General features: G+C 30.8%; 2 protein-coding genes across 5 annotated transcripts in view; both read left to right on the plus strand.

Moving 5' to 3' along the window:
• The window catches only part of LOC139498748 (uncharacterized), a 47,453-nt gene extending 38,820 nt beyond the window's left edge, over positions 1-8,633 (plus strand). For 3 of the 4 annotated variants that reach the window (XM_071287288.1, XM_071287285.1, XM_071287287.1), the window contains 6 exons: positions 422-628; positions 1,431-1,550; positions 3,714-3,779; positions 4,290-4,325; positions 7,131-7,206; positions 7,987-8,633. In XM_071287288.1, the coding sequence (XP_071143389.1) occupies positions 422-628; positions 1,431-1,550; positions 3,714-3,779; positions 4,290-4,325; positions 7,131-7,206; positions 7,987-8,485 (1,004 nt within the window). In that variant the 3' untranslated portion in view covers positions 8,486-8,633. The remainder of the gene's footprint in view (positions 1-421; positions 629-1,430; positions 1,551-3,713; positions 3,780-4,289; positions 4,326-7,130; positions 7,207-7,986) is intronic. The other variant, XM_071287286.1, reaches the window with a different exon arrangement.
• A 7,278-nt stretch (positions 8,634-15,911) lies between these two features.
• The window catches only part of LOC139498750 (uncharacterized), a 33,864-nt gene continuing 30,547 nt past the window's right edge, over positions 15,912-19,228 (plus strand). Inside the window, exons 1-2 of the mRNA XM_071287289.1 lie at positions 15,912-16,109; positions 17,710-17,851. Coding sequence (XP_071143390.1) covers positions 17,785-17,851 — 67 coding nt within the window. The 5' untranslated portion in view covers positions 15,912-16,109; positions 17,710-17,784. The remainder of the gene's footprint in view (positions 16,110-17,709; positions 17,852-19,228) is intronic.

The raw sequence follows: 19,228 nt of genomic DNA on the forward strand, positions 1-19,228 counted from the left end.
GTCCACGAAAATCTAACAGTGACGCTGACCATGAGTAAAGTAAAAGAGAATTGAACTTGAAGAATAAAAATTGAATGGTGTGCTTAATATCAAAAATGTCGCGTATGTCTTGTTGGTGAAAGTCCTTAGTTTTTTCAGTACACTAAATATATATGTGAATACTAAAAAACAGGAAAAGAATATAGAATGTATGATATTTCATCTATTAACCAAGTAATATTTCGGACTCCCGTTATTGATATAGGGGTATTTAATTATATTTCATCAGAAGTTATGTTATGTGCTTGGTCATCATGAAAGCCGATGAATAATGCTTGATTATAAGAGTGAAATAACGGAAGCATACGATATAAAAACACCACACGGTACAAAAACTGAAATTCTATTATTGTTACATATCTCTTCTTTTAATGATATTTAGGGGATGGGCAAAGAGCTGTTGGCCCTATATATCAGCTTTTTCAGCAATATCGTGGTACTTGTGATGAACAACATTTCACTTATCCACTTCTTTATTCTGAAAATCCAGTTGAACTTTGTAACATATCAGAATCACTTACTCCAGCAATAGATGTTTGGGTTGGTGTTTACAGACAGAAACTATACATGGACAATTCGGATAAAACAGGTAATAGACCGGGTGTATCAGAGTTATTACGATGATATGTTATACAGGTATGCGTATACAATTATACATTTCATTGGAGAAATTGAGTATAATGTATTCATGTTCAACACAAAAGAGATAGAAAATATGTTTCACGAAATTAGATAAACTTAATGTGAATTTGAGTATCTTTGAATGATATTAAAAAGGCATTGTCATTTCCATTATATTTTGTTTCATCGCAAATGTTTGATTTTTATGATATGCAAGTATCTCTCAAACATAATCCAGTTCTTAATTTGTGTACTGACAGAAACATATTTGTTGAAACTCCTCAAAACGCTATTGGTTGATAATCTTATACGTTTTCTTCAAAATTGCTTCAATAAGATTAGTTTTATTTAGTATTAAACAGATTATGTCAAACATTATAATTGTACATTACTCGTTTTTTTAGTTGTATTGATCTTAAAAATTACATATTCTGTAAACTGACTTATTGTTTTACTCAAAAACTTGTAGAGTAAAGCTGACGATTGCGTATATTACTTATATCTTTAAGTTGGTAATATATTTAAGAGTTGCGTACCCTGTCAGATAATACTGGCAAGAGTTCTGTGTTTGCTTATTGTCTTGAAAAAATAATACAATTCAACCACAGAAGGTATAAAACAATGTTCAAATAATAATTTTTCAGTTTCAGTTGACGAATTTACTTCCTGTCTCTTTATTCACAATATCATAATTTGTCACTTTATATCGAATATCGACAAATTGATCCATTACCATGTGGCTTCATATTTTACTTCCGTTTCGTTTGTAGTGATACAATTCTTCGACCAAATTGAGCAGTACATTTTACGTTGTGATCATTTACCAACGAAAGCTGAGTTGGTGCAAGCCACAAATTGCAGCGGAAAACATCATTACGTATGTGCTGCAGGTAAACACATTAAAAGAAATAATACTAATAAAATCAAAATTAGTGTGATTGTAATTCAATAAATATGTGCATTGAATGGTTTTACACTTGTAATCTTTGGTGCCCTTCATAACATGCTGTTAAGTGTTAACCTAGGCTCCGTGTTGAAAACCGTACATTGACAAATAACATACATGTCCAAGACCAAACAAGATGTCGATTTCGACGATATCGACAATGTCGACACGAAATTGAATCGATGTCGACAAACGAATACACCTTGACAAAATATACTGTCGATATCGACAATTTCGGTTCGATATCGAATCTATATCGACGAATGAAGAGAGCATGAACATAAATACTGTCGATATCGTCGATACCGACAATAACAACACGATATAGAATCGATATCCAAAATTTCTGAATTAAAAAAATATGAACTAATAAGACGTCGATATCGTCGATATCGACATAGAATACTTTTAAACCTCTCCCCGATGATATGGTATATTACATTAAAGGAGACAAAAACATAATCTTAAAAGAAGTGTTGACAACCCAGGACTATCTCAATGTATCTAAGAAGGGCAAACAAAAGACAAATCCGGTAACAAATAAGACATACAAGGACAAACAACATTTGACATTGAAGCTAAAAAAAAAATGAAAAACGCAGACTTCGAAATACTATGGCAACCATACCATAAATTCTTATTGCGTTAACATGTATGCATGGATGAATGTTAATTTAAGATATTTTACATGATCTCTTAAATGCATTTCTAACATAGACAAACATCGTACTTTAACTGGATTTAAAAAGAAAATTTACGGATTAACTTCAACCGGAGGAAAAAAATATAAACGCACCAAGTCCCCCTTTCGGATGATACAATCAATAATCAAATTACCCTCATGCGTTGTCAAATGAAGATTTTCATAGTGTTAAATATCTTATACTATGTAGTTTTATTACTTGATAATAAACATAGAAAATTACATAAAACAACATCATAGATAAAAAGTCAATTGTGTCAAATTGTCAATTTATTTTTAAATTTTTCAAATTTACTTTGCTCTTTTAGCGTTTTTCACCATTTTATCTTCATTGTATACATCACATATTGTTATATTCACAATAATCGTTATTTAAGCTATGTAATATTTGTCGATATCGATTCGATATCGTCAATATCGACAACCAAGACAGAGGTTTCAGGCCATTGTTCAAGTTAATCAATATTTGTCGATATCGTCAATATCGTCGATATCTACAACAAAGAAAGATGTTGCAGGCTGTTGTTCAAGTGATGGGATGTTTGTCGATATCGTTGATATCAACAACAAAAACAGAGGTGTAGGGATATTAAATGCTTATCGATATCGATTCGATATCAACATTCAAGACAGAGGATTCAGACCATAAGGACATAACAACATATATACGAAAAGTCGTTTATCGATACCGAATCAACATCTTGTCTTGGACATACCTCACATATAATGGTTTACTTTTATAAATTGTGACTTGGATGGCTCATTGGAACTCATACCACATCTTGATATATTCATGTTCTGTGCCTATCGTATTTATATCAAGGCAATGCATCTTTTCCCGCTTTTCGGTTTACGTTTAAGAATCAAATCTATAATTGACTAGTAAGTCAATCCTAGAAGATTTTTACCTGCAGAACTAAAATAAGAATAAAGCAGTCAATTGATATGTAATTAGAATTATCTTAAAAAAGTGCAATTATGTGCCTTCTGATGTGCCATAAGGCAGTCCTCAAAGTTAAAAAAAAAAAAAAAAAAAATTAACCACAAAATATATAATCATCTTCTCCACTTTTATATTACATTCAGGGAACTGTCTCTGTCATTTCGTGTGTATATTTATGTAATCAATATTTTCCTTTGGTTTGATTTTCAACAGTTAAAATGATTAAAGATTAATTCTTGTTTGTGTATCAATGGAAAAAATGCTGCATATGTTTTATCATAAGAATTTCAATCACTATGCATGAAACCTTTTCTTAAACTGTTTATATTAGTCTACAAAATTGTGGAATAAATTTAGTAACAAAGATAAAACTAAAAAGTACATATTGCGAATAAAGTAAGTATCAATCAGATTTATGAAATATTGATGTATTATGTATTTTATTTGTGAATTGTTTTCAGACACTCAAATAGATAGTCAGGAGGAACCAATCAACACCACTTCAACTCCTATGTGTCAGTCTGAAGGTAAAATACGTTAAATGTAGCAGCGATAAATTGCATGTGTTATGTTTGTGTAAGTAAAACAAGAAATATATCGACCTCCCAGAAAAAATTTCAACCGGAAATAAATTACACTTATGGAAAAATCAAAAGCACGAAATGACCTCACATTGAAAACGATGTGTGATCAAAACAAACAGATACAATAGCAAAAAGTGTCCAAAATAGGGATACAGAGGTCAACATGATGTTCTAGTTTTAATAACTGTAAAAAACAAAAATATGTAACAATGAGCATAAAAAGGCATGAAACAAAGAATATTAGCAGAAATCCGTGCGACAAAAATGAATCCGATAGACAATCAAATCGACACAAAAGGATTGATTGCCATATTTTATTTGCAGACTTATGTTTCTATCTTCATATGTATTTGTTTTGTCATTGTGTACTAGTGTTTTCCCTCCATTTTTATTGCAAGACAGCCCCTATACTCATTTATTCTTTTTGTTAATTGTAGTCCATTTGATTTTCAGACCCTTATACAGGAATTGCAGATAATCAGAGTTCAGGTAAAATGTAATTAGAAGTTAACTAAACACGAAGGTTTTAAAGGCAGACATTTTTAATTCCATAATTGTTCATACAAAATATATACTCTTAATATTGTAGGCTGAGATTTTTGTTTTATAAAGTTAGGATGCACAAAATCAGGACAAACAATTCTTGACAAAATAAAGGGAACAACAACAATTACATGGCTGCTCAAGACAATCAACATGTTGCATAGAGGCTCATAACATTGTCCTTGACTAAATATGGATGAACGAAATAATTAAAAAAAAAACGAAATGTGCTGTGTCGAGGTTGTTTTACTTTATGATATATTCTCGTTGATTGCTTTTTGATGATAAGGTAACAATTGCATTTAACCTGAAACAGATGATATATTTATAATTGTCTACTGTATAACATGATAATTGAATGTTTTTCGTTTGCATCTCATACGAGTAGTTGCTTTGAAATAGTTGTGTTATAGTTGACACCATAATGACTATATTTTATCTGGTGTACTAGTAAGCCTGTTTTCCTCCTCGGTACGTTTGATTTGTAAAAAAAGAAGACTAAATTAAGTTTATCTCGATTAGACATGCAGACAAACCAAGAACGCACAAATAATACGAGGAAATGGCACAAACTCCTTACGGATCGAGTCCGAATGCTTCAACTTTGTTTACATTTCCTGTTTGTATGCACTATTCGCCTTTCAAGTCGCAACATTGTCTGCATTTGGGTAAAATACACAATCGGTAAAATTTCATATTATACCCTTGCTTGAGTATTTGTCGATGAGTATAAAAACATAATTTGCATTCACAAAAAAATACCATTAAAAATCGTAAAAAGACGACAAGGAAAAGACACCACAAACGATGGACAAATACGCAATACACTTTCCTTGTTCATGGTAAAAAGAACTATCGTAGATTAAGCTGAAAGGAATTGTCCTTTTAAATGAAAATTATGACATATTTCCGTAAATTAATACTCATATGCACTTACATCATATCAAAAGAATTCTGCAAGAGTGATCAACAGTTAAGAGAGACATAAGCATCAGTAAATTTCTTAATTGCACTCAAAACAGTAACAGCGTCTTAACAAACCTTTAATAAATCTGTATAACTTAATAAGAAGAACGATTTTCTCTCTTAAAAGTCGGAACTCATAACAGGTCTGATTTAATCAAGAATTACATCAATCTGTATATTTGGTTTCTACTTAATATCAATTCAATTCAATTCAATTCAAATACTTATTGCCATGTAAACTTTAAACATTAAATTTGTGACATACAAAATAATAAACAATATAACTATATTTCACATATATATATATACACACAATCATTCATTTACAGTAAATATTCCAGTGTCCCCTGTCCTCAGTTCTAATGACCTTTTGATGTAGGACCCCAATTTATTTACTTGTGATGGTGTTGATGGATTGAGTATAAAAATCAACTTTTCTTCATCAGATAAATCTTTAACAGAAAAATTAAAATCCAAATTGTTAAAAAAGTTATTTCTTAGTTCCATATTTAATTTACAATCTAATATAAAATGTTTTTCGTTTTCTAATGTTTTACATTTAAGGCATAATCTCTGCTCTCTAGGAATATAAGTATGTCTGCCTTTTTCTATATTTAAATTATGGTCACTAATTCTTAGTTTTGTTATTAATTTTCTATATGTAAAGTTTGATGTTCTTAAATAGTCTTCAAAACGTAAATTTTGTTTAAGATTCTTATATAAATAAAGTTTACTTTTTTCATCAATATTTTGAATCTTATCATGTATCAAATTTTCAAAGTAGTTTTTAGAGCTTGTTTTTATATAAACTTTAAATGAATTATTTATTTTTTTGTCTGAACTAGTATTTTGTTGAATTTGTGCTATATCTAAATTAAGTTCACTTAAAATATTTTTTACATATGTAAACCAGGAGTATACTCCTTCTGAGTCTAAGTTTTTACTAAGCGTGTAAGCTTCTTTCAAAAGAGGATTTAACTTACAGCATTCAAATCTCTTTAAATATAATAAAGTTTGTGTTTTAATATTAAATTCTATAGGAAGTCTCCCCAATTCAGCTCTAGTTGCAAGATTAGATGCATTCTTTCTAGTTCCTAGTAAAAATTTACAAAAATGCAAGTGTAATTTTTCAATTGGACTTTTTTTCTGCAAAACTTAAAATATCTACTTCTTTTAATATCAATACGAATCCTTGTTTAAACAGTTAACACGTTAATGTCTAAAAACACACTGTTGTTTGTTTTGAAAACGAAATATACACAGTTTGACAGGTGATTGTGAACATTTGAGCCTTTGAAGTATATATGTTAACTTTCGAAAGGCCTATTTCTTTTTTTTTTTAACAATTTAACTTATTTAAAAAATGATTTTTGAATGTTATTTTCCTGGTTGTCCGTTAACCAGAACTCAACTAATTAAACAAGAAGGTTGAATTGTTTTTTTTTTCATTTTCATTAAAGGAGAGCGTAGTATGTTCTTTGTACTGCTGTATCCTTGAAATGTAAATACAACTCTCTACCTGTCTATCTGAAAGTTATTTGGTCATAAGAAAATAGTATCTCTGTAGATGATACCGACATTTACATGTCTCCTTGCATTATTCAAAAGTACAAGGTGTACAACTATCTTTTTGAAAATCAATCACATGTACGTTATAAAGTGCTTCAAAACTTTCAACGCATTATACATGTATATACACGTAGAATAAGCACGAAGGAAACATATTAGACAGCTGGAAATGACAAGAAGATAAGCTAAATTATTTTGAAATATATTTTTATCTAGGTATAATTGCTGGAACAGTAACATCGATTTTGGTGATTGGGATTGTCGTTGCTATAGTTGTATTCACATGCAGAAGGTCTGTATCATTTTAATATTCATTTATAGTTTAGTATATACACTTATAAGCCTGGTATCTATGAAACGGTTTTATAATTCCATTATGATTGATTCAATATATCGATGTGTGCTATAGTTTGGAGTGTTCTTTGTTCTATAAGGGATATACAAATATTAATACATTAATTGTGTAACGCAGGCTATGATTGCCTGCACACTAGAATAAAGATTGTTTGCTAGAAAACAATTTGAATGTTCATTAATCATGCTAATTGTATATTGTCCTATACATATGTAAGTTTACTTCAAAAGAACTAAACCGATACGTCAATGCGTCTGGTATTTACCCCAGTCGGTCACATTTCCTACCCTTTTTGTATACAAAAAAGGACCTTATTACACATGGTATTGTATGGTTCGATATATATTTCATGACTTTGCATCAACGAACGAACTAAATACGAAACTACAATACTTTTGTCCTTAGATATTTAAAATTGTTGAAATTGACACTGCTTCACTCATATGGTCTTTGTGTCGAAGCACAACAGGTCGTCTATAGCTATCAACTCAAAATATTACCAAACATTCATTCATACGATTCACAAGATACTTTTGTCAAGTCATTACAAATAGCTATGTCTAGAAAATTATTTGATTCACTCATAGGGTGCATAGTGTTTATGTCGGAATAACATGTAAATGTGTATAAAAAGTATCACAAACATGGAGTTTTAATCAAATGTTAATGATCTGAATTATATCGTTGTAATGTGAAATAATTATAAAATATTTTCAGATTCAACTCTAAATCCTGGAAACGTAAGGAAAATCACATTGAAGGAGAACCACCTAAGAATAAAATACAGGTACAAAAAGCAGCAGAAGATGAAAATGAAAAGTCTAGAGTAGTTTCCATTATTGTTGATGTATCCAATATTCCAGAGAAAACAATCAATGCTATTGCAAATCCAGGATACAACGATCTTCAAGTAAATGTCGATACCCAAACAATTCAAAATGGAGATCAACAAGGTTTAAATTCCATGGCAAATACTATGACATCTGCTGACTACTGCCTGGCAAAGCCAACAGACCCGGTTGACCTGACTCTTTACACAGATAATGCAGACTACGATCATTTAAATAGTGTAAAACATCATCAAGAAAAAGACAATGTGAATTTGTATGACCATGTTCCGAACATAGTTGATTCAGATGACACCTATGATCATTCCGCAATAAACATGCGTACATCCGAATCTAACAACTATGATCACTTCGATGTTCAAAACTAACGGGCCTAAATACGATATGGATTCTATCTGTTGATGTTGAACGAATTCTCTGTAAATTCATTTGTTCTCTTGCATAAGGTGTCATTGTGTTTCATTTTTGATGGAAATATTATAATTGTATTAATGTTTAGTTGTTTTTTTCCCCCAGTTATCCTTCAAATTGACCGTTATTACATGTTATTTTGTGAAAAAAACAAACACACACAACATTTTTCTCACTGTATATTTGGTAGCCTCTCGATGTAGTGTTGGCCAAATGCCGTATATATATATAAACAAGAACCCACAGAAGATTCAAAGAAATTAATTTTTATCTTTTGAATATTGAAATAAAATAGAAAATCTCTCTTTATATTATTTTTTCTCTAAATATATCCTTATTGCACGTTGCTTTGATGTAATGACAAATTACTCAACCTACAGCATTTGGCCAAGCTAGTACTCCTGTGAATTAATCACTGAATAAATAGTTAATGTATCCAATGAATTCATATTTATAAGTAGTTTGTTAGTTTTACAACTCATATTTAATACAAATATTTGTTTGCAAAAATATATTGCCACTGGATTACGGAAAGTGTACAGTTTTGTCCAGTCTTGTTTCTAATGATTATAACTCTGAAATCTTTAACCTTTACTTTTTGTCAAAAAAGATGAAACTGTGTGATCAGTTGTCCTGGTGATTTAATGCGTTTCATTGAATGTTCTCACATACAGCTTCAACTTTGAATATTGTAAGTCTCGACATTCTAGTTGAACATTCAGTTGATTAATTATACATGTTTGGAGACAACGACTGTACAGTCGTTTTCAGTAAGCACGCTGTTTAAGTTTATTACAACTATGAAAATTTAACAAAAAACATTTTTTATACATAAAAGTACAAATGTAGTTTAGTTCTAGGTATTCACGATGATGTGTATCTTTGTACATCATTTAAACACTTGCTGTGTTAAGCATTCATATATTTGAATATTTCAAAAAGACATTTTAAGTACATTGGTAATAAATTTTTTAAGCTGATGTTTTTCTGAAATTATTTTGCATTTCACAGCGGTATGATACTTTTACTTTTATTATTCATCCCTTTTTTTTTTATTAACTTTGTATTTACATTGTATCATATATCAAATTGAGGTGTACAGTATATGTTCATTTATGATTCTACGTTTTTTGATTGCGGTAAGCTATTTAAAATGATATTTAACAATATGTGTTTATAGATTTTGATGTTACAATATTGTTTCAGATAAGGGAGAAGGTTTGTAACCATCAATACCATTAAACCCGCTTCAATTGTTTGTACCTGTCCTAAATCAGAAATGTGGTGTTCAGTAGTTGTCGTTTGTTGACGTGGTTCATAAGTGTTTCTGGCTTCTCATTTTGTTTATACAGATTCGACCGTTGGTTTTCCCGTTTGAATTGTTTAACACTAGTTGTTGGGGCCCTTTATAGCTCGCTGTTCGGTATGAGCCAAGGCTCCGTGTTGAAGACCGTACTTTGACCTATAATGGTTTACTTTTATAAATTGAGACTTGGATCGAGAGTTGTCTCATTGGCAGGCACTCATTCCTCATCTATATGCTAACATTGCCTATGTAAATTTTAAGATTGTTTGTATGCACATTGAATGACAAAGCTGTTCTGTTAAATGGTTCCTTTTAAAATTGTTATACGATGATGACTGATGTACCCATATTTTGACTATTTTATTTATTGTGTCTGTTTAGTTAACGCATCAATGTAAATATAACGGAATTTGACGAGACTGTCATCAAAGTGAGAGGGTTAGCGTTATAAAACCAGGTTTAATCCACCATTTTCTACATTTGAAAATGCCTGTAACAGGTCAGGAATATGACAGTTCTTGTCTATTCGTTTTTGATGCGTTTTGTTATTTGATTTTGCAATGTGATTATGGACTTTCCGAATAGATTTTCCTCTAAATTCATTGATTTAACTTTCTTCTTATATCTATAAAAACTAAACTTAGTTCATTATGCACGTTTTTTTTATACATTTATTACGATTCTAAAACGTAGTATTGACAAATAGTATTTCATGAAGTAATTGTTGATCGCAAGATGATGAACTTTAGAGTTTGTTGCCGGATCGTGTAAACTACAAAATAAGTGAACAGATAGAGCGATTTTTTTTTTTCGATTTTCAATGCGCTTTATTTTGCTTATTCATTTTTCCATCGTACTGGTTAAATGATTTGGTGTATTTAATTTGTTCTTTTAAAATGAAATATCAATATTTACCTTCCATTGTACGTGCGTTTACATTCTTTCATGAATGGGGTACTATTGAACCTAAGCTGTACTGTTAGTAACGATCCCAAGAGAGGTCGCGTAGTTCAACTTTTGTTTCACTTTGTCTGTCAAAATCCCGGTATTCGTCTCAGTCGAACAACGGATATCTTGAAATATGTTATCCGTCCGGCTGACTTAGAAACAAATTGAGTCGTCTTGAGATACCTTAACTATGTTACCCTCTTTTTAGTAAATATAGAAAAAGTGTCGTTTCAGATTTACCGGATGCTTCAACCAGTAGATCAACTACAATACTTGTCAATAAAACTTGTAAGAACAAATGTAATATGGAATAACAAATTACAACATCAAGTTTACATGACATAATAACATTGTATATGGTAAAATATCAATGTAAATGGTTATATATGAATATATATAAATGCCAAACTGAATGCTAGTCCAATACCATAATAATTGTAAATGACAAGAAAACGAACATTTCGACAATATACCCTTGTTTTAAAATTTTATGATATTTCTGTGAACATTTTTGTTTGAACGATATGCCATGCAATTAGATTTGTATTTGCTGTTTAAATTATTCATGTCATGTGAGTTTAAGTGATGTGTGACAAAGCATAATTTAATTTCTTCTTTTCGCTCTTTTTCATTTTAGCTATCGCAAATACTTTATTTCTACAGAACAATTCACTCCGGTGATCTCCTTTATCTTAAGAGGTAATGACAGAGAGAACAAGACAGACGTGTACAATGAAAACAAATATTTGGTAACAAATCAATTTAACCTCGTCAGTATGTTATACTGACTAGGGATATATATTTATATATATATTTTTTTAAATTTATATTTAGTTTTTAATGAAATTTAATGTTATAGATAAAACGGTAAATTGTCAATGAAATGTATAGGGTAAAAGCCAGTTTCCTTAAGTCTAGTACTATATATGTAGATGTTAAAAAATGCAATCAAAATGTTTGATATCTCTATTTATTATTTAATAAAACGAGGTAAACAACTTGCAATAATCGTGAAAATTTTAAAAAATAAATAAATATGCCTTGGCAAACCAAAATGACGAAACATATATTAAATTGCAAAATGAAATTGGTCATGTTTATTTTGAAATTAACGAATGTGACCTACCAAATTAGACTTGTTACCGAGTTTGTACTAATATGACAAACACGACGGGTGCTCCAAAGATTTAATTTTTTATGTGCTATTGTTTGTATGTTTGTCTTTTTCTGTTTTGGCCATGGCGTTGACAGTTTATTTTCAACTATCAGTTGGCATGTCTCTCTTATATCTTTTGCCCCTGTGTTATATTACTTCTCTTTCTTTTACCGTTTTGATACTTGCAACAGCGATACTCACAGCAACACTATATCATATTCAAACAAAATTTTGCAGGAAAATTTCTCGAAATTGTGATTTATTGCAAAGTATATGCCTATGGGTCATATTTCTGATTTTTTAAGAATCTGACGTTGAACTACATTTGAGTATCGACAATATGACTTGTGTTACTGTTGTAATAGTGATGAGACAGCTGATAAACTTTTGTGAAAGATTTCTTAATATATATATATATATATATATATAATGTACGTAGAAATCTGCGAAAAAACATGTTTATAACTGTTTAAACGTAGAGAGAATATATATACATTGTGTTTAAAAGTCATACTTCGATTGAGGGAAAACAATTTCGGGTTACAAACTAAACCGAAGGAAACATCAACTATAAGAGGAAAACAAAGTAACAACAGGAACACTGAAGTGCAATAAAAACATTCGCCAATATACATAAGAGCCAACTATTTGATACCAGCTGCCATATTCCTTACTTGGTATGACCATGAGCAATACGACGGTTACAATATGTGGAGCAGAATGTGATTATCTTTCATGGATTCAGGGGAATACATCAGCTTTATTTTGTAGAAGTTTGTTTTGTTCAGTCTTTAGCGTTCTATCTAGTATTTTGTGAATTTGATTATTTGTCGATTCCTCGTCTTCCTTCTTTTTTGAATCGACGTCGTCTGATTATCTTGAGTTAAGCGTTTTGTATGTATTCTTATAAAATTAGCTGCATATTTTTATCCATTTATTTTCTTTTGCCTTGCAAACTATAGGTTCCGATGTATTCCGACAAAAACAAGTGTTTTTTGTTTTGTTTATTTCGTGTTTTTAATGATGTTCAATTTAATACACTATCCCAATAATGTTAAGCATCATATAGGATCATTTTTATTCATGCATATACAGTTCAGACATGTATCATACGTTGATATGGAGAAAGAGGTTTGTTCGCCTATCAAAAAGCACACACTCTGTATGAGAAGATTTAGAGTATTGAGCATCTTTGACATGGTTCTCTCTTTTAAGAAAAGTTATCATTGAATACAGCTAGTAGAAATATTCACAACATTAACGATAGGGATAACGACACAGTAATTTATTACTACCAACAGTTAGATGACATTAATGATGAGGAGAGAAAAACGACAGCTGATGACCAGTCAAATACCTCTTTTTTGAGAGAAAAAAATGCAAGTATGAACTTATCGGAGACTCGATAGAGATAGATAATAAAGCAGTTACTTCGGAATATGAACAGTTAGATAAAGCAAACAAAGATACAATTATGATAGCATATGCCCAATTACATGCTACACGACTAACTGCTCCTCCAAGACCATGGTTTCAGGAGAAGAATCTTTCAACCATAAGAAGAAGATACCTCAGTGGAGAAAAATACAGATACTTCGGAATAGTTATATAATAACGAACAGAAAGCGTGAACGTTTATGATCAATTGAACATAAACAACTCTTGACCTGACGAACAAGCACTCTTAAGACGTTCATTAAAAGAGGAACATAACAATGTAATATTTGATTCATTTTAATGATAGTAAGAAAAACACATAATGCGTTATTATGGTTCATGTCATCGTCAGTTTAGCAATATCATCATATTATTTAAACCTAATTTCAATATTAATTTAAAAAAAAGAGAGGTCAGTTAATTTGAAAGCAATGATTTAAATAGGAATTAAATTAATTAAAAGTTAATTGTAGAGCATTGCTTGAAGCTCTCGTTATTGCTTTTTTTTGCATTTTCCTCCATCATTTCCAGCTATCTAACCAACAATACTTTTTAATGTCAACTGTTGTTTTGATCATTTCACTTGAAATCTTGTCCTGCAAATTGTTTGAAAACTAATGAAATATTGCCGTTAAAATTTGTGTTTTTATTAAAGGTAACAATTAACGACGATACCGCGCTATGACTTCGTTTTTTTCAAAATATCCGGATAATACAAGTATTCGGTTCGAAACAATAAACGTCTTCGACCCTAAAATATCAACAGGACTCCATAAAACAGAAATATAGTCTGTGTTTTAATGTTGTGTAATACAGCAGTAACACACTCGAATTATATATAAAAAAAATATACAGAATGACGCCATCATTATTTTCTATAAAAGACATCGACAAATTGGGTTAACAATTTTTAATATTTTTGAAAAAAACGACATTTTTCCAAAAGGGAATAATTAACAACATAAACAAGCACTGGATTAAAGGAACAGACCTCAGATTGAAAGCAAGTACATGCAAAATGAGATCAAGTTAATGTTTGTGGATGTTAAATATTATCCCTTATCTTGACCAGAATTAAAAGTAACGACAACGGCAAAAGGAACGGACACAATTGATCATGCTAGATTCACACAAATATGACTCAATCTTTCAGTTTGTCTACGGATCGATGAGTAAATTCAATTAATGACTGCTTGTTGAAATCATAATCTCAAATAACAAATATTCCATGTTTTTAACAAATGTTAATGAAAAAAAAATACACTTCAAATATATAATGTAAGCATTTGCTAAAATTTTTGAGTTATAAAATGTTAAACAATTTCCACAAGTATGTTTTTGTTTGCCGCATAATCACATGATGCAACAATAGATATGTGTCTATATCCTATTGGCCTTTAATATTTTAAAATGTTTACATTCTACCTTTGCTACCTATGTGAAATCAAACTGTCTGTTATTACACGCTTTAGGTTTCCGATATAATTATTTCCTGAAGGTTTACTTTTAAATAATATGGTACACTGAATGCCATCTGGTTACTGGTTGTTTCCTTTGTGAAAAGACACACACAATTTCTTATTTTAGATTAAACACCTGACATCGCATGTTGTGAAAACATGTATGTGTCTTAATAGTTTTGTTCTCTGGTTTCCTCAAAAGGAAAACAAGGTTACGAATAATTACACTTTTATTAATTCATATTTTACGCCAATTGTTTTTGTATCTAATCAAAATGTTATCTAATAATGGCATAGTTTCAAAACTGAAAAAGTAAAAAAAAAGCTGTTCATATTTAAAGAAATAAAAAAGGCCAACCAATAAACATGTTAAAACGCAAAATTTGTTAGGGACGACAATTGTGGTCTCGGACCAGTACTTTCTGATTACATCAATGAAAGTAATAGCATACAGAAGGTACGGGTTTGGCAGCCTTTATGCGTTGTTGATTGCAATATTGTCTTCTTTTGTTTTATATGCCATCGCGTTGTACATTTCCTTTCGACTTTTCGACAGTTTCCATCTTCCGCCTCTTTTTGAAAACTCGATATAACTGAAAAGAAGGAACAAAAGGAAGTTAAAATTTTACATGAGAAATTTATCCATTAATTTTAAATAATTTCCCAAATGTCTTAAAAACCAATTGCAGTAAACTAAAATCCGTATTGTTTTGTACAATAATCCAGTTATTCTTTAACACTAAATCAACCGACACTTCCATAGAATAACTTCATCTAAGCGAATATAAACGGACTAACATAGATATTCCGAATGGGGATTTTGACTATATCTGACAACGTGCTGCATAAAAGGAAATGTATATATATTTACTATTTTAAATTAGTATTTAAACTGTATGATACCAAAACTACACAAACAAACAAAAATCTTCCTTGACGAAACTAACTCAAATCATATTTTGTTAACTTCACGTAAAATATGATATTTCTTTTGTTTAAATGTTTTTGTTTGTAATTATTCATCCTTGAAAAACTTCCTCTTCAGTTTATTACAAGGCTTTGTATGAAGATACTGCTTTCCATTTGTTTTCTTTCCTTGTCGTTTACTGTGTCTAACTTATCTAATGTGTGAAATCGAATACAATTTTTGGTATATGATTAACAAATCTTCATGATGAGGAAATATGTGTAACTCCCGATTGATACACATCTTCGATCTGTTAATAACCTGATAAAACGATTTATTAAAATGGAATTGAACACTATTATCTAAGGTAAATTTGATATTTTTATAGGATATTATGAGTCTTCATTTTTTGTGCTTGATATTCATACGATGAAAACGTAGTATCTCAATCAGTTTAATTAAGGTCTGACTCTAGTGTTCAGTATGACGTCCGTTGCCACTAAACTATTACATATCATTGTTAAGGGGACAGTTAATGCACGCCTCTAGGTGCGGGATGTTCCCGCTATGTCTAAGACCCATTGGTTGCCTTCTGCTGTTTTCTGCTTTAAAATAGGGTTGTTGTCACTTTGACACATTCTCCATTTCCATTCTCAATTCTATTGACAGTTTTTACAGACGGAACAGACAAATCAACTTCCGTACCTGCACCATGCTATATCATTTCCTGTAAAAGTTTGAATTGTATTCGATTCAATGATGTGTATTCAGCTTATGCAGATTCCTTCCGTAATTAGTTTTAATTTCAAAACAATTATAATGTTTTAATAATTTTTTTCTAGGTCTCTTTAATGAGCTCATTTCTTGGCTTATTATATGACGTCATTGTTTGGTATGTACATGTGACGTCACGAACGTCAAGTTTTCATATTTTTTGGCACACTATTAAAAAAGCAACTGTAAAAAATACAAAACACACAAAAAAATACAACAATAAAAAAAATATTTTTTAAACAACAGCACGCAAATTGTAAGGTAACCAAGGTGCTTTGGATAAGCAATTGAGCAGTTCTTTTAAGGCTTTTAAACAAGACAAAAGTAGAACTGAAGGTAATCCAGTGAACAGTTCATATAATATAACTCTCCTGTTGAAATATATGATAAAGCGTATAAAACATGGCAAAATCCGTATCACATGCCGTATCACCCTCGACCAATATCATCTCTCGGGCCTAAAGGCCCTTGTTCTGATATTGGTGTCTCGGGATGATACGACATATGATACGGATTTAGCCATGTATTATTCTCTATATAATACTGGGAGTAATTAAAACTGCACAGATACTATCCTCATGTTAATGATTTTTTTTTATCTTGAAAGATTTTTTTGACATAAATAAGGCCGTTAGTTTTCTCCTTTGAATTGTTTTACATTGTCTTATCGGGGCCTTTTATAGCTGACTATGCGGTATTGGCTTTGTTCATTTTTTAGATGTTCTCAGTTAAAAGTCATCATATTACAAATCAATATGCCCATCGGCTCTCTGACACGGCTTTATAAAGCTGTTTACAATAACGACGGTTACCGTAGCAGTTTTAGTATAATATATAAAGCATTTAAAATAATATATCTATCTTAACAAAGATCTATATAATTATAGATTTTTTGGTTAACTGCTGTCAATGTGTTTTTTAACATTTGCATATATTTATCATTATGTAAGGAAGAAAGTAGCCTCTGCCTAAAGGTAATTTGATGTTTATTTTTTAAACTATAACAACATTTTTATAAATAAATCTAATGTATAATGTCATCCCCACTGCACCGAGACAACACAATCAATAATGCATTACATGGAAAGTTGTTTAAATACCATATCAAATATGAATAGATGTAAATGTAATTTAAGGAAAAGATTAAACAAAATGCTCCTTGTTTTAAATGTACATTATCTCCCTTTTAATAGCTGTAGTCATACCAAGCTAACGCATACCACTTGATGGAACATAAGACCGTTTCAGAGAACACTTAAAGACACAATATGGATATTCGACCTCAAACCTATGTATGGGTTGTATGTTTCTTTTTTTGCTGGAAATTTGAACACGGTGAGTCATGATTAATTTGTTTGATATCTAATCATAAATACGATTATTGGGGCATGAGTGCCAATGAGACAACTTTCCATCCAAGTAACAATGTAAAAAAAGCCATTATAGGTCAATGTGTGGCTTTTGGCATGGAGCATTGGCTCATACTAAACTGGAAGTAATATAGGGCCCCAACATGACTAGTGTAAAACAATTCAAACTGAAAAAACAGCCAGTATTATCTATACAAAAAAACGAGAAAAGATAAACACTTTTGAAATAAAACTACTGGTAACCCTACATATTCTTTAACATCATTTACCAAGGACGAAATTTTACAAAATCATAAATCTGTCCTTTCTTTTGGTATCAACATCAAAGAAAACGAAGAAAATTTACCTTCATTATACTGGATACCTAAATTACACAAAACTTCATATAAAGAACGATACATAGCTAGGTCTTCAAAATGTTCGACTGGACATCTTTCTAAATTACTGACTACGATTCCTTCTACAGTTAAAGATTGGCTTCACAAATATTGTGATAAGATATATTCTACCAGTGGTGTTAACCAGATGTGGATTCTCAAAATTCGAAAAAATCAAGCAGTAGATCTTCGATCACAATCTTTGCAATTTTGCAGCAACATAAAGACTTTTGATTTTTCCACGCTATACACTACTATTCCCCATGCTCAGTTGAAAGATCGACTTCACCATCTCATAAAACAGAGCTTTTTCTATAAAATGGGAATCGTAGATACAAATTTCTTGTTTTGGGTTACAATAATTCATATTTTGTGAAGAATCATACTGAATCTTCAAGAAAATATACTGAAGATGATATTATCAAAATGCTGGACTTTTTGGTCGACAATATATTTGTTGAGTTTGGAGGATTTATATTTCAACAGACAGTCTATATTCCAATGGGTACTAATTGTGCACCCCTGCTGGCCGATTTGTTTTTGTACTCGTATGAAGCAGAATTCCTTCAGAACCTTCTAAAAGACAAAAAGAAAAAGCAACTTTTTTTTCTCGATATATTGATGATGTTCTATCATTGAATAACCCATATTTCAGCCAATACTTACCTCTCATATATCCCAGCGAACTTCTCGTGCTTGTTCACACTATACGGACTTCATATACAGGAGTGTGCTCTTTACACAGAAACTGCTCCAACAAAGTTATGAGGAGGACAGATTAAAATTTACACTCCGTAAATTTTATGAACACCATCACGAATTGCTTGATCCATACAATGTGTCTTTGACCAAACTAGCGAAGGACATTTTTACCACATGGTAGATAGTGGTTTTGTCATTACGTCGTCTTATCTTTTAATTACCGAACTTGACTGTTTTGCTGAGTGTGAATTCGCATTACTATA

This window comes from Mytilus edulis, chromosome 12 (genome assembly GCF_963676685.1).
Source record: "Mytilus edulis chromosome 12, xbMytEdul2.2, whole genome shotgun sequence".
Lineage (NCBI taxonomy): Eukaryota > Metazoa > Mollusca > Bivalvia > Mytilida > Mytilidae > Mytilus > Mytilus edulis.